The sequence below is a fragment of the Anabrus simplex genome, chromosome X (assembly GCF_040414725.1).
Source record: "Anabrus simplex isolate iqAnaSimp1 chromosome X, ASM4041472v1, whole genome shotgun sequence".
NCBI lineage: Eukaryota > Metazoa > Arthropoda > Insecta > Orthoptera > Tettigoniidae > Anabrus > Anabrus simplex.
Window position 1 is genome coordinate 90,226,841 of NC_090279.1, and position 16,747 is coordinate 90,243,587.

General features: G+C 40.6%; 1 protein-coding gene across 1 annotated transcript in view; it reads right to left on the bottom strand.

Annotated features, from left to right (window-relative positions):
• The window catches only part of LOC136886166 (hemolymph lipopolysaccharide-binding protein-like), a 56,357-nt gene extending 41,914 nt beyond the window's left edge, over positions 1–14,443 (bottom strand). The window contains exon 1 of the mRNA XM_068230861.1: positions 14,351–14,443. Within this exon, the coding sequence (XP_068086962.1) occupies positions 14,351–14,443 (93 nt within the window). The remainder of the gene's footprint in view (positions 1–14,350) is intronic.
• Positions 14,444–16,747: the final 2,304 nt, after the last annotated feature.

Sequence of the window (16,747 nt, forward strand, 5' to 3'; positions counted from 1 at the left end):
GCGGCAATTTGAAAAATTCCACGTGCTCTTGTTTGGAAACAATGATACATGCTTATTTGACAGCTACCATCCGCCATGTTTAATCAAGAGAGCACCGTGCTGCACTCTCTAGTTGAAATGTGGTGGCGGCAATTTGAAAAATTCCACGTGCTCTTGTTTGGAAACAATGCAACATGCTTATTTGACAGCTGCCATCCGCCATCTTTAATCTATAGAGCACAGTGCTGCCCTCTTCAGCTGAAATGTGGTGGTGGTTAATTTGAAAAATGTTTTTATAATACAGCAGCCATCTTTGAGCACCGTGCTGCCCTCTTTAGCTAGTTACTTTTGAAATGTGGTGGCAGGCAATTCCACGTGAGAGCAGCCATCTTTAAGCACCGTGCTGCCCACTATGTGGCGGTGGCAAATTCCACGTTCTCTTGTTTGGAAACAAACTCACGTGCTTTTTCCTGACAGCTTTCATCCGCCATTTGCATCACAAACCTCAGTGTTGCACTTTTTAGCTAGATACCTTTGAAATGTGCTGGCGGCAGTTTGAAAAATTCTATGTGCTCTTGTTTGGAAAGAAAGCTACGTGCTTTTTTGACAGCTGTCGTCCGCCATCTTTAATCAATAGAGCACTGTGCTGCTATCATGCGCGCAATTTCGTCAGCTGTCATGCGCCATCTTTAATCCACAGAGCACCGTGCTGCCCTCTTTATGACATGTAGTAGAGGGCAATTTGAAAAGTTCTGTTACCTGTCATCCGCCATCTTTAATCAAGAGAGCACCGTGTTGCCATCTTTAGCTAGATACCTTTGAAATGTGGTGGCGGCAAATTGAAAAATTCCACGCGCTCTTGTTTAGTAAACAAACTCACGCGCTCTTTCTCAGCTGTCATCCCCCATCTTACATCGCAAACCTCAGTGCTACACTCTTCAGGTACATACCTTTGAAATATGGTGGCGGATAACTTAAAAAGAAAAATTCTACAGCAGCCATCTCTCGACGCTAATTGCACAAGATGGTGGCTATACATGACCCCTTAAAGGTGCTTATGCAGGATAGTCGCTATACATAGGTTCTTATGAGACTCCCTTGGGATTCTTGCGCAAGATGGCGGTTATACAAGGCTCCATATGAGACGTCCTAGGGATGCTTGCGCAAGATGGCGGTTGCTCTTATGAGGCGGCTTAAGGGTCCTTGCACAAGATGGCTAGAGACGTCCTAAGGATGCTTAGGCAGGATGGCGGACGCAAGATGGCGGCTATACACGACTCCTTATGAGACGCCTTAAGGGTGCTTGCGCAAGATGGCTGCTGCTCTTATGAAGAAAGCTAGCTTAGAGGCTAACGTGTCATGCTAGTTCGATTCATAAAATTTGGGGCTTAAATGCAAAATGTTAAATATCTCGAAAACGGTGCATCGTAGAGCAAAACGGACAAAATTTTTCTGAGCAATACCTCGGTTCGCAGTATGAGGAACAAGATAGCATAAGAAAACATAGTCTAATGATGAGATCAACGATTTGGCTCCTAATTAGGCCCTTTGGCATTCGCTCTGTTTTAGCTTGTATTGAAGCAAGTCTTCGTAACATGATCAGGTCTAGCTATGGTAGAGAGTATAACGAGCCGTGCAGGTTCGATTCATTAAATTTGAGGCTTAAATGCAAAATGTTAAATATCTCGAAAACGGTGCATCGTAGAGCAAAACGGACAAATTTTTCTGCCCAATACCTCGGTTCGCAGTATGAGGAACATGATAGCATAAGGAAAACATAATCTAATGATGAGATCGACGGTTCGATTCCTACTTAGGCCCTTCGGCATTGGCAGCTATCTAATTCTACAAGATGGCGGCTATACATAGCTTCTTATGAGACAGCTTAAGAGCGGTTGCCCAAGATGGCTGCTGCTGTTATGAGACGACCTAGGGGTGCTTGCGCAAGGTAGCAGCGACAAGACGGTGACTATACACAGCTCCATATGATACGGCCTAGAGGTGCTCACACAAGATGGTGGCCGCTCTAATGAAGAAAGCTAGCTTTGTATCGTGCAGGTATCTTTACAGCACTAAACCTCATACCTTTGAAATGTGGTGGCTGGTAATTTGAAAAATTCTACGTGCTTTTTCTTAACAGCAGCTATCTTTAAACAATAACGGCTATACATAAGCTGTTAAGGCCTCCTCTTATGTCAAGACATAGCTCTATCGAACAAGTTTCAACCTGCGTCGGGATAGCTAGAGTAAGCACGTGCCGCAGTGATGACGTCATTATGCATGTTTAGACTTGCAAATCACTAAAGAAACATAACAAGACTAGAATCGAACACTGCACTCTATGCCGTTAACTTTATCATGTGATCGGAACATTGATTGAAGTGTTTAGAACACTAAATAAGTGATCAAGACTAAAATAGAACACTGTACTCGATACAACATGTGTTTAGAACATGTCAGGGAATACCTTTGTTCTAAGAAGATTAGATTACCACACTTTCCTTGTAGGGCTAATACGCTAAAGGGCTAATAGGCAAAAGGGCTAAAGGGCTAATGGGCAAAAGTGCTAAAGAGCTAAAGGGCTAAAGGGCTAGGGTGCCTCTCCTCTCTTTATCCGGGCTTGAGACCTTCTCTACAACTAGAGGCGGAGTTAACACCCTATGGAAGGGAGAATGTTGGGAAATAATCTATACGAATATAGCTACTCGATCGACTATATACTACAGATGGATGACTTAGGTGAGGGTAAGAGCTTACTTAATAATACCTACACGTCGTAATTCATGCTCTATTTCAAAAATATCATATTTGTACTGTGTGTAACCAGCATCATGATAGACTCTTAGCAGTTGTAAACGTTTTACGAGTACGTTGAGGTCTTTAGAGTATCCTATATCTGCATAGGGTAACAGAGGCTTATTGTGAACATTGAGTCTATATGCAGATATTTAAAGTGTAGGGACTTGTTTTGATCTAATACGTGCTTCAGCAGTAGCGTTTCTAGGTACAAACTTAACTTGTTTCGATAGCGATGAAGCGTTGAATTTCCTTCTCCTTTACCTCGTATCTCTTCTTGAGATGTTTGCACTGCGACAGAACGTGTAGTAGGCTTAGGAAATGAAGTAAAATCATCAAGCTGTAATGGCAACGAAACATTAAGGTTTTCTTCTTCTTCTACTTTCCCTTTACTACTGTTTTGATCAACATCATTATCCTTATTATCATAATCATGATCCTGCCTCTCTTTACCTTGATGTTTGTGATTAGTAACAGAATTTGTAGGAGGCCTAGAAAACAAGGGAGAATTAAAAATCTCTCGCAGAGGTGTACTTTGTAAACATAAATCAGTGTTCGCTTGAATATGGTTGAGCTCTTTGTATTTTGTTCCCGATGAGGCTACATTACACGCGGCTTCATGCCGATGAGCGTTTTATGCGTTCTTGAATTCTCTTCTACAATGATTGCATTGAAAAATTGGCCTACATGGTATCTCATCACGTCTCTTGTGATAGCTTCGGGAAAATGCTTTTCCACACTCTTCGCAAATATACTAGAAATAGGTTTTTCCATGACGGACTTTTATCTTCTGCTAACAGATTCTTCTTTAAATCTACTTGACACTTGTTACTCTGTACTTCGATGATGCGAACAGCTTAGCGATTAACAGTAAACTAACACAAAAGCGTATAACCAAGGTAGCAACAGTAAGGTTTAAGCCCATCAAGATGGCAAGAGTGAGGTTAGCAATGTTCTGCTGTTGGATTTTAAATTCCGCACTATAACATGCATAAGGTGGCAGCCTTGAGGTTTACCGCCATCAAGATGACAGCAGTGAGGTTAGTAACGCTCTATTGTCCTTTAAAGTGAGGTTAGGGTCCGTCAAGACGACAGCTGTCAAAAAAGCACGTGGCTTTGTTTTCTAAACAAGAGCACATGGATGTGACGTCACGGTCACGCAATCAATCCTTAGCTCTACGTCGTTAAGAGCAGCATTAGGATTAGCTATGTTTAGAAATCTTGGGAATAGAGCAGCAGTATGAATTGCCATGTTTCAAAGCGTGTACACATCACCTATCGTTTCTACATGCATCGACCATCGTACTAAACTTCTTCCGCTAGATCGTGCTGCTATCTTAGCATAACCTAGACGTATGAAGTTACAGTACAAAGAATAGCCATGTTTCAAAGCGTGTACACATCACCTATCGATTTTGCATGCATCGACTCTCGTACTAAACTTCTTCCGCTAGATTGTGCTGCTATCTTAGCATAACCTATACGCATGACCTTAAAGTAAAAAGAATAGCCATGTTTCAAAGCGTGTACACATTACCTATCGATTTTGCATGCATCGACTCTCGTACTAAACTTCTTCCGCTAGATTGTGCTGCTATCTTAGCATAACCTATACGCATGACCTTAAAGTACAAAGAATAGCCATGTTTCAAAGCGTATACACATTACCTATCGATTTCGCATGCAACAAATATCGTACTAAACTTCTTCCGCTAGATTGTGCTGCTATCTTAGCATTACTTATACACATGAACTTAAAGTACAAAGAATAGCCATGTTTGAAAGCGTGTACATATTACTTATTGATTTTGCTTGCAGCGAATCTCGTACTAAATTTCTTCCGCTAGATTGTGCTGCTATCTTAGCATAACCTATACCCATAAAATTAAAGTACCATGAATAGCCATGTTTCAAAGCGTCTACACATTACCTATCGATTTTGCATGCATCGACTCTCGTACTAAACTTCTTCCGCTAGATTGTGCTGCTATCTTAGCATAACCTATACGCATGACCTTAAAGTACAAAGAATAGCCATGTTTCAAAGCGTGTACACATTACCTAATGATTTTGCATGAAACGACTATCATACTAAACTTTTTCCACTAGATTGTGCTAAAATCGTGTAAGTGTGCTGCTATCTTAGCATAACCTATCGATTTTACATGCATCGACTATCGTACTAGGCTTCATCCGCTAGAGAATGCAGCAATCGCTTTTGTGTATCCCTAACCCATGTGTACGAACTTAAAGCACAAAGAAGAGCTATGTTCCAAAGCGTGTACACATCACCTATCGATAATGTATGCATCGACTATCGTACTAAACTTCTTCTGCTAGAGCGTACGACTATCGCTTGTGTGCGCACGAACTTGAGGCATAAAGAATAGCAATGCATAAAAATCTTGTAAACATAGCAGCAGCATTAATTATAGCCATGTTTAATTGCGTGTACACATCATGTATCTATGATGCACGCAGTACTAAACTTATTCCACTACAGTGTACAAAGTTCGCATGTGTTTGTGCTGCTATCATAGCACAGCCTATGTGCATGAACTTAAAGTACAAAGAATAGCGATGTTTAAAAATCTTGTGAACATGGCAGCGGTAAGAATAGCAAGGGTTGATAATGCATGCATCTTCTACTAGAGCGTGTGACCATCGCTTGTACCTACTGCTATCTTACCATAACCTATGTACACAAACTTAAAGTATAAAGAATAATTATGTGTAAAAAATCTTGTGAACATAGCAGAGTGTTAATTAAGTAGGTGTAGACATTGAAATTTGCATGCTGACGCTGCATACCACGTGACCGTGCCGTCAGGCCACGTGCTCTTGTTTAGTAAACAAAGCCACGTGCCTTTTTGACAGCTGTCGTCTTGACGCACCCTAACCTCACTTTAAAGGACAATAGAGCGTTGCTAACCTCACTGCTGCCATCTTGACGGCGGTAAACTTCAAGGCTGCCACCTTATGCATGTTATAGTGCGGAATTTAAAATCCAACAGCAGAACATTGATAACCTCACTCTTGCCATCTTGATGGGCTTGAACCTTACTGTTGCTACCGTGGTTATACGCTTTTGTGTTAGTTTACTGTTAATCGCTAAGCTGTTCGCATCATCGAAGCACAGAGTAACAAGTGTCAAGTAGATTTAAAGAAGAATCTGTTAGCAGAAGATAAAAGTCCGTCATGGAAAAACCTATTTCTAGGTATATTTGCGAAGAGTGTGGAAACGCATTTTCCCGAAGCTATCACAAGAGACGTCATGAGATATCATGTAGGACAATTTCTCAATGCAAACATTGTAGAAGAGAGTTCAGGAACGCATACAATGCTCAACGTCATGAAACCGCGTGTAATGTAGTTTCATCGGGAACAAAATACAAAGAGCTCAACCATATTCAAGCGAACACTTATTTATGTTTACAAAGTACACCTCTGCGAGAGATATTTAATTCTTCCTTGTTGTCTAGGCCTCCTACAAGTTCTGTTACTAATCACAAACTTCAAGATAAAGAGAGGCAAGGTCATGATTATGATAATAAGTATAATGATGTTGATCAAAACAGTAGTAAAGGGAACGTAGAAGAAGAAGAAAATCTTAATGTTTCATTGCCATTACAGCCTGATGATTTTACTTCACTTCCTAAGCCTACTACACGTTCTGTCGCAGTGCAAACATCTCAAGAAGAGATGCAAGGTAAAGAAGAAGGAAATTTCAACGCTTCATCGCTATCGAAACAAGTTAAGTTTGTACCTAGAAACGCTACTGCTGAAGCACGTATTACATCAAAACAAGTCCCAACACATCAACTATCTGCATATAGACTCAAAGTTCACAACAAGCCTCTGTTACCCTATGTACTCGTAAAACGTTTACAACTGCTAAGAGCCTATCATGATACTGGTTACACACAGTACAAAGAAGATATTTTTGAAATAGAACATGAATTACGTCGTGTAGGTATTATTAAGTAAGCGCTTACCCACACCTAAGTCACCCATCTGTAGTATATAGTCGATCGAGTAGCTATATTCGTATAGATTATTTCCCAACATTCTCCCTTCCATAGGGTGTTAACTCCGCATCTAGTTGTAGAGAAGGTCTCAAGCCCGGATAAAGAGAGGAGAGGCACCCTAGCCCTTTAGCCCTTTAGCTCTTTAGCACTTTTGCCCATTAGCCCTTTAGCCCTTTTGCCCGTTAGCCCTACAAGGAAAGTGTGGTAATCTAATATTCTTAGAACAAAGGTATTCCCTGACATGTTCTAAACACATGTTGTATCGAGTACAGTGTTCTATTTTAGTCTTGATCACTTATTTAGTGTTCTAAACACTTCAATCAATGTTCCGATCACATGATAAAGTTAACGGCATAGAGTGCAGTGTTCGATTCTAGTCTTGTTATGTTTCTTTAGTGATTTGCAAGTCTAAACATGCATAATGACATCATCACTGCGGCACGGGCTTACTCTAGCTATCCCGACGCAGGTTGAAACTTGTTCGATAGAGCTATGTCTTGACATAAGAGGAGGCCTTAACAGCTTATGTATAGCCGCTATTGTTTAAAGATAGCTGCTATTAAGAAAAAGCACGTAGAATTTTTCAAATTACCAGCCACCACATTTTAAAGGTATGAGGTTTAGTGCTGTAAAGATACCTGCACGATGCAAAGCTAGCTTTCTTCATCAGAGCAGCCACCATCGTGTGTGAGCACCTCTAGGCCGTATCATAAGGAGCTGTGTATAGTCACCGTCTTGTCGCTGCTACCTTGCGCAAGCACCCCTAGGAAGTCTCATAACAGCAGCAGCCATCTTGTGCAAGCGCTCTTAAGCTGTCCCATAAGAAGCTATGTATAGCCGCCATCTTGTAGAATTAGATAGCTGCCAATGCCGAAGGGCCTAAGTGGGAATCGAACCGTCGATCTCATCATTAAACTATGTTTTTCTTGTTCTTGATACTTCAAACCTAGGTATTAGGTAGAAGAACTTTGTCCGTTTTGCTCTACGATACACCGTTTTCGAGATATTTAACATTTTGCATTTAAGCCTCAAATTTAATGAATCGGACCTGCACAGCACGTTATACTCTCTACCAGAGCTAGACCTGATCATGTTACGAAGACTTGCTTCAATACAAGCTAAAACAGGGCGAATGCCAATGGGCCTAAGTAGGAACCGAACCGTTGATCTCATCATTAGACTATGTTTTTCGTATACTGTCATGTTCCTCATACGTCGAACCGAGGTGTTGGGCAGAAAAATTTTGTCCGTTTTGCTCTACGATGCACCGTTTTCGAGATATTTAACATTTTGCATTTAAGCCCCAAATTTTATGAATCGAACTAGCATGACATGTTAGCCTCTAAGCTAGCTTTCTTCATAAGAGCAGCAGCCATCTTGCGCAAGCACCCTTAAGGCGTCTCATAAGGAGTCGTGTATAGCCGCCATCTTGCGTCCGCCATCTTGCGCAAGCATCCTTAGGGCGTCTCTAGCCATCTTGTGCAAAGACCCTTAAGCCGCCTCATAAGAGCAACCGCCATCTTGCGCAAGCATCCCTAGGGTGTCTCATAAGTAGCCTTGTATAACCGCCATATTGCGCAAGCATCCCAAGGGGGTCTCATAAGGACCTATGTATAGCGGCCATGTTGCATAAGCACCTTTGAGGAGTCCTGTATAGCCACCATCTTGTGCAATTAGCGTCGAGAGATGGCTGCTGTAGAATTTTTCTTTTTAAATTATCCGCCACCATATTTCAAAAGTATGTACCTAAAGAGTGTAGCACTGAGGTTTGCGATGTAAGATGGGGATGACAGCTGACAAAAAGCGCGTGAGTTTGTTTACTAAACAAGAGCACGTGCAATTTTTCAATTTGCCGCCACCACATTTCAAAGGTATCTAGCTGAAGATGGCAGCACGGTGCTCTCTTGATTAAAGATGGCGGATGACAGCTAACAGAACTTTTCAAATTGCCCGCATGAGGGCAGCACGGTGCTCTGTGGATTAAAGATGGCGCATGACAGCTGACGAAATTTCCCGCATGATAGCAGCACTGTGCTTTGTTGATTAAAGATGACGGATGACAGCTGTCAAAAAAGCACGTGGCTTTGTTTCCAAACAAGAGCACAAGGAATTTGCCGCCACCACATTTCAAAGGTATCTAGCTAGAGAGTGCAGCACTGAGGTTTGTGATGCAAGATGGCGGATGACAAAAAGCGCGTGAGTTTGTTTTCAATCAAGAGCACGTGGAATTTGCCACCGCCACAAAGAGGGCAGCCCGGTGCTCAAAGATGGCTGCTGTCACGTGGAATTGCCTGCCACCACATTTCAAAGTTATCTAGCTAAAGAGGGCAGCACGGTGCTCTCTGGATTAAAGATGGCTGCTGTAAAAAGCATTTTTCAAATTATCCGCCACCACATAGAGTGCAGCACGGCGCTCTCTTGATTAAAGTTGGCGGATGACAGCTGTCAAAAAAGCACGTGGCTTTGTTTACCGATTCAAATCTCGCGCTAATGAAGTTAAGTTGGTAGCACTAAGGTTTTGGCCCGTTAAGATGGCAGCACTGCGGATGACAGGTGACGAATTTGCAGCTACTGCGATAAAGAGGGCAGCACGGTGATCTGTAGTTTAAAGATGTCGGATGACAGCTGTCAAAAAGCACGTGGATTTGTTTACAAATTCAAATCTCGCTCTAGTGAGGTTAAGTTGGTACCACTAAGGTTTAGGTCCGTCAAGATGGCTGCACTGAGGTTTGCGATGCGTTGTTGTCTGTCAAAAAGCACGTGGATTTGTTTACAAATTCAAATCTCGCGCTAGTAAGGTTAAGTTGGTACCACTGAGGTTTAGGCCCGTCAAGATGGCAGCAGTGAGGTTAGCGATGCGTTGTTGTCGATGACAGCCGTCAAGAAGCACGTGGCTTTCTTTACAAATTCAAATCTCGCGCCAAAATTCAAATTTGCCGCCAAAATTTAATTTTCCCACGGTAGGTGGAGGCCTCTCCGGAGAGCCAGAGGTGGAGGTTGCGGCCGAACTATCCTATTTACACTACTGTTACCAAATTTGAAACCATTCTGTCTTGACGATTTTCCGTCGGGCCTTTTACAAAGTAACCTCGGCATTATCTACATTGTTACCTCTCGGATATCTACTAGGAACATGTCTCACAGAGTCGTATGGTTTCATAACTACACGCACAAATAGAACATATCTAGCACCGACAGTTATGGAGAGTTATGAAGTTTCTTACTTCCCATGGAAGTATACTACTCCAGACGCATATGACACTGACTTCAACATCGACCGAAAAACACATTAGACCGAACCCCGTGCTATTACCTCCTGACAAATTTATAGGAGACTGACCTTTCACAAAACAAAGCATACCGCACGGATAATAACTATTACTAATTCCACTACCTAATATTATTAGTATTTCAAAATGGTGTGCCCAACTAGGGAGCGCGATTTTACTTATTTTTCAGAGGAGTGTGCTCTCTTCCCAGATTCTCTTCTTCCCTCGCTGTGTTTTTCATCCGTTCTTCAGTCCATGCAATTGTGTTCTGATCTTGGGTTTTTAGCAAAATGACGTTTGTTCACCAACGTTCTAAAGCTAGGCGTGCCTCATATAATTTCATCTGGCATGCTGAATTCTTGAAGGTCTTTTTCGATTTTGATTATCCAATTATTCTTGACTTTTAGTGAGGAGGCATAATTAAATATATATTTAGTGAGTCTTTCGTCATCCATTCTTTGAATATGGCCATCAAATTTCAATCGCCTTTTTCCAATTGTATCTCATATTCTCTCATTATGTTGATATAACTCCGGAGACCTCCTATTCATCCACACTCCTTCTATGCATACTGGGCCAAAGATTTCCCTGAGGACATCTCTTTCTTGATTTTTTGATAATTTTAGATAGCGATTTTTTCCAGTGATCAAGGTTTCAGACGTGTTTAATGCTTCAGACTTAATTACGGTGTTATAATGCTTTAATATAGCATTCCGGGATATCGATTTTTTGTTGTACCTTTTCCATGTGATTCTATGGCCTGCTTGTAATATAGAAATCTCCTTCTGTTTGCTGTTTTATTTAATGCAGATGGTCGGATGATTTCCCCATGTACTTGAAATTATTTAACTGAGAAATTTTGCCAAGATTAGTTACCAGATTTTGTTTGTGTAAGTATCGAGTAGATCCTTCCTTGTATCAGGTTTTCTTATATAAGATTTAGATTCGTTTTAGATGCAATTGCGTGAAGTTTTTCCAGGTATTGAATTCATTCTTGCCTATTGTTTGATAGAATAATTAGAACATCTTCGAAGGATAAATATTTGATATTAATTTTATCATTAACTAGCTTGCCGGATAATGTCTTGACGCAACCTCTAATGCTAAATACCTTAGTTATACTGTTGAGATAGATAAAATCGAAATTTCCGCTGTCTTCACTTTACTAGCGTGATGGAATCAATTATTATTCTTGTTAGTACGAGATAATTATTGTAAAGATTAATTCTTTTTAGTGATGTAGCGATGCGCCAAATAAATAAATAATTAATCATTATTTATTGATTTTTACAAATTACAAGTTGAGCAAAACTTTGTAATTTGCATACACAACTTATTCTATGTATGTGGACATGAAATCTCGCAAATTTACGTACTTAAAATTTCTCTAAATTTCACTGCTCTATTGCAATTATGTTCCTCATTACGTCGGAACAAATTCGATGAGAAATGCACTAAATTCAACGTCCCATCCTGAGGAAAAATATGACAACATTTCTGTTATAACACAGTGACACTTGTAACACACGCAAACATAGAAAATTTCGCCACGTGTCTTATCAGCACAAGAATTTATAGTTGAAATTGTGATAAACTTCCACCAAAATAATACAAGATGAAATCAGCTCTACACATAGCAAAATATACCGGACTACGTTGTAGAAGTTACTGGAATACACAGACCTTATTTAACTCTTATCAGCTCCCATTTTCTGCTCATCGTCGTCCTCTGTATGTATGGGTTTACTGGTTTATTTTACGCACGTTATCATAATAATATTTTGCATTTTGATTATTTGATTCCTGTTATTGACTTAACTGTAAGAATCTGAAAGGCAACACAAAATATATATACTCGCAATTTTCTCCACACACTAATATAATATGCACTCAGGAAACTCAACGAAACTAGAATCTTCGCCGTCCAAAAATCAAGGGCATGAGTTTAGTGGTTGAACACGCTCAGTGCTATCCAACATCCAGATCCTCTCCCGTGATGACATTGAAACTCTCACATTAGAGCTCAATTAATAAGTCACCAGGTACTGTATTAAGATTTGTGGAGCCTTCCTGCATCAAAATGTGAAGTTTTGGTTGGTGATTTCAACAGTCGTAATACAACATAGGTACCTACAAAAGCGGGTAGGCTGAGGTAGAATGGGCAGATTCGTGTGATCTAATTCTACTGCATGATAAAAAACTTCCAGCATCATTTAACAGTGTAAGATGGAGGCATCACTATAATCCAAATATTAACTTACAGCATCTGAGACATATCTCAGTTATCATCGAAATCAGTGGAGAAAGCAATCTCTCATCATCCTGTTACATGCCAGATATATGCTGCGACCTTACCGCAGACAGTTCCCTTTCATACATCTTCAATACAGACTGTTACACCTTTCAGCGTTCAGTCTACGACCATCTGTGAATTTACTAACCGCAACTGCAATCCTCTATTTGCTACTAGTTCTGCAGCCTCATCTTAGTTCTATACGTCTTATCTTTAAATCGTAAGAATCTGAGTTCCTTTTCGAAGAAGATATCATTTTAAGAAGGCTGATTGGGAGAAATTTACCATTTCACTGGACGAGAACATTCTGAATATAGAGTATTTTCCTGAATCATATGGTGATTTTGTAAATATCGTGAAGCATTGTTCTCGTACCTAAATTCCCTGATGCTGCACACTATATACATAAACTAGGGGAATAATGAGAAACTATCCTGATGTCTTAGACAACGATCCTTCGAGCTCCGATATCGTCCAATTGTAAATTTCGCCTCGTGTCTTCTCAGCACAAAAATTAATAGTTGAAATTGTGATAAACTTCCACTAAAATTATACAAGGTCAAATCAGCCCTACACATAGCAAAATACCCAAGACTCCTTTTTACAAGTTACTGGAATACACAGACCTTATTTAACTTTTATCAGCTCCCATTTTGTGCTCATCGTCGTCCTCTGTTTGTATGTATGTATGTATGTATGGATGGATGGATGGATGGATGGATGGATGGATGGATGGATGGATGGATGGATGGATGGATGGATTTTTCGGTTTATTTTACGCAAGTTGACATAATATTATTTTGTATTTTGATTATTTTATTTCTATTATTCACTTAATGCTAAGAATCTGAAAGAACACAAAATTTTCTCAACACGCTAATAACATGCATTCAGGAAACTCACCGAGACTAGAATCTTAGCCGTCCAAAAATCAAAGCATGCGTTTAGTGATTGAACACCCTCAGTGCTATCCAACGTCCAGATCCTCTCCCGTGATGACATTGAAACTCTCACAGTAGAGCCCAATTAATAAGCCACAAGGTACTGTATTTAGTTTTGTGGAGCCTTGCAGCGTCAATATGTGAATTTTGTATTTGGTGATTTCAACAGTCATACTATAACATGGGGCTACCCAGGTACCGGCAAAAGCGGAGAGGCAGGGGTAGAATTGGCAGGTTCGTGTGATCTAATTTTACTGCATGATAACAAACTTCCAGCATGATTCAGCATTGCGAGATGGAGGCATGGATATAATCCAGATATTAACATAGAGTATCTCAGTATCTGCGTAAGCATGCATATATCTCAGTTATCACCGAAATCAGTGGGGCAAGCAATCCCTCATCGTCCTGTTATATGTGAGATATATGCTGCAATCTAACCGCAGACAGTTCTTTTCCACACAGACATCTTCATTACAGACTGTCATGCCTTTCAGCGTTCAGTCTGCGACTCTCTGTGAATTTAATAAACGCCACCACAATCCCCTATATGCAACTAGTTCTGTGGCCTGGTCTTAGTTTTATACGTCTTGTCTTTAAATCGTTAGAATCTTAGTTCCTTTCCGAAGAAAATATCATTTTAAAAAGGCTCGTAGGGAGAAATGTACTATTTCACTGGGCGAGAACATTCTGAATATAGAACCTTTTCCTCCATCATATGATGACTTTGTAAATATCGTGAAGCATTGTTCTCGTCCCAATTCCCTGAGGCTGCACACTATATACAGAAAGTAGGGAAATATTGAGAAGATATTGTGAACTCTTTGACAACGATCCTTTGAGCACCGATACCGTCCGAGCTAGGGAAGATCTCTAAAAAGCGATATCTAATAACAGGAGCGATGGAGGAGACTGATCTAAGGAATAGTAGCCAGAAAGCCGTTTTTTAAGCATCTGAGTTGTGATCCAGCAGTTAGAGGGGGTCATGCGAATGTAACAGCTAAACAGATTGCCCACCAGCTCGTGGAAAGTGGTAAAACTCACCATCAGATTTGAAAATTTTACGACGAGAACACTTAGTGTAGTCATCTTGTACGGCTTTTCTGCATTGAAGCCATTGACAGTTGCAAGAGCCATAATCCAGGAGAGGTAGACGACATCAGGTTACAGCAGATTAACCACGAACCTACTGTGCTGTCGTAGCAGGGGAAGAGGTTATACCCCCACGTGCTGCGTCCCAATACGTCTGTGGGTATACGAACAAAGGAAGTTACCAGACTACGTTTGCCGCAGAAGGCAGATGAGATGAATTTCGTAAGTTTCAAACAGACAGCACCCCGGAAGCATTTGGGAGATTTCTTTTTTGCAGTTCGCGAACCATTTCCTCGGATAATGCATCAGTCACTTGGAATATGGACAACGCATCTACTTTACTAGGGACGATGTTGCAAATACAACATTCACGTCCTCCTTTGAACTATATTGACGACGCACGCACTATTTATGAAGAAATAATACGGTTATTAGAAGGAAGCAAGGAACTCCCTTCCCGAAACATCCTGGTGTATAATATGACTGAGAGATTGTCAGGATTTGCACCGTGCATTCAAGCAACTTAAAATGCTTCTACTCGAAATACACTGTCAACATGTACGAGGGCCAATCTGCTTTGATGACCCGAAAACTGTAAGTGGTGAGTTGGACCCAACAAATCATTCTGTCCGTTAGGAGATTACAGTCATTGCCATAAAAGTTTGCAACTTGGTGCTGTTTCGGGATAAACTTATTTTGTGGGAGAGATTTTAGCCATAATTTTACGGTTTTTCTAGGCGATTGACGCAGCAGTTCTGTCGAAAAACGTGAAAAGACGGAACGCAACAGTTTGAAAGAGTATCTTTCACGGAAGAAATCACTAATGTGCTAGTACAAAGAATTTTCAACTGAGCCTTTGTCTTGCTCGGGGATACAATTCCTAGGATGGCAGGAGGCACTCTCGACAAGTACGATCTACCCAAGTCTACGTGGCGTGGTATAATCTTAGAAAATGTGTAGTACTTGTGGTAGATAAGTCATGAGCAAATGTTTGACAGCAGACCAAAGGAGTTTTTATACAGTTTCATCTTGAGGGATGATCCAAGAGGTATCGGAAAGACCAGCCTCACTATCATCTTCACGTGCTGCTGCTACACTCGCAGTTAATTATCTTTCGTGCAAAATCTCTAAACGAAAGAACACCCGAACATCATCCAAGTGTTGAATGACTGCCGGCTTCTTGATTTGGACGAACTCACATTGGCTCATAAGGGGAGCATTGAAGTCCTGAAATATTCTTAATTATAGCGGCATTCATTGACATCTAATAAGTGAGTCTAACTTAGGAGAGATCACAGGGCAGATGAATTCGCAAGGACGTCGCTTGAAATTGGTGAACGATCAGAAAAATGTGATAGATATTTCGGGTGGGTTCTGCGCTTTGGTATACACCGTTGATGATCATATAGAACACGTCTACCCTGACATTCAACACACTGACCTAAAATCATCGTCTTGGCTTTGTGAAAGATCTGTACTGATCCCTAATGTTGCTTCAGAATTGAGGGGTCTAATAGCAATCCCTGCAATCTCCACTTTTCTGGGAAATTTAGCTGACACTGGATAATAATATTTGAAAGCGTTATCTTCCATGTCCTCAAACTTTACGTAGCATACTTGACTTTCTCGCTGTTTTACGAAGGCAGGAAATTGTGGATTAACAGCAAACACGGCACTTTCCATTCAATGTTACACTGCAAAGACTGCACTCTCCATCACAGCCAGTCGCTGAACAGCACCGGTATCACGTGACACAGTCTACTGCTCTGCTCGCAGAGTGTGGGAGAACACGTTTCGACGGTCTTGAATGTTTTTTGAATTTGATTCCTTCCTTTATTGTGCTACAATTGTAACATGTTAATGTGAAGACAAGAGCATTCAAGAATGGAATTACCAGTGTCACCAACGAATGCAAGGAGGATACCAAAGACGAGGAAAAGATGTAGCAAAGTGTTTGAGGTTCTTTCTATTTGGCATTATATTCTCCAAATGTACATAACTATAGCAAGGCACATGTATGATATTATCAGTTCTGCTAATAATATTACGTTATATCGCTTCATTTTTAAGTATGCCTGTAAATCATTTGCCAGAACATCCTAAGTGTGGACCCAACACAAAATCCTAAGAACTTGAAGATGATGGAAGTAATTTTTACTCTAGTGGGACATAGCTTCATTCTGCACGTTAACATTTTAGGAAATATTCAATAAGATATCCACATAAATGAAGTGATTGTAACGTCTGGTGACTACCTAGACATTATTGATGAGATGATGAGCGTACTACTGTCGTAAAACTAGAAAACAAATTGTTCTGGGTATAATTGGAAAAATGTTGTCCAGGAAT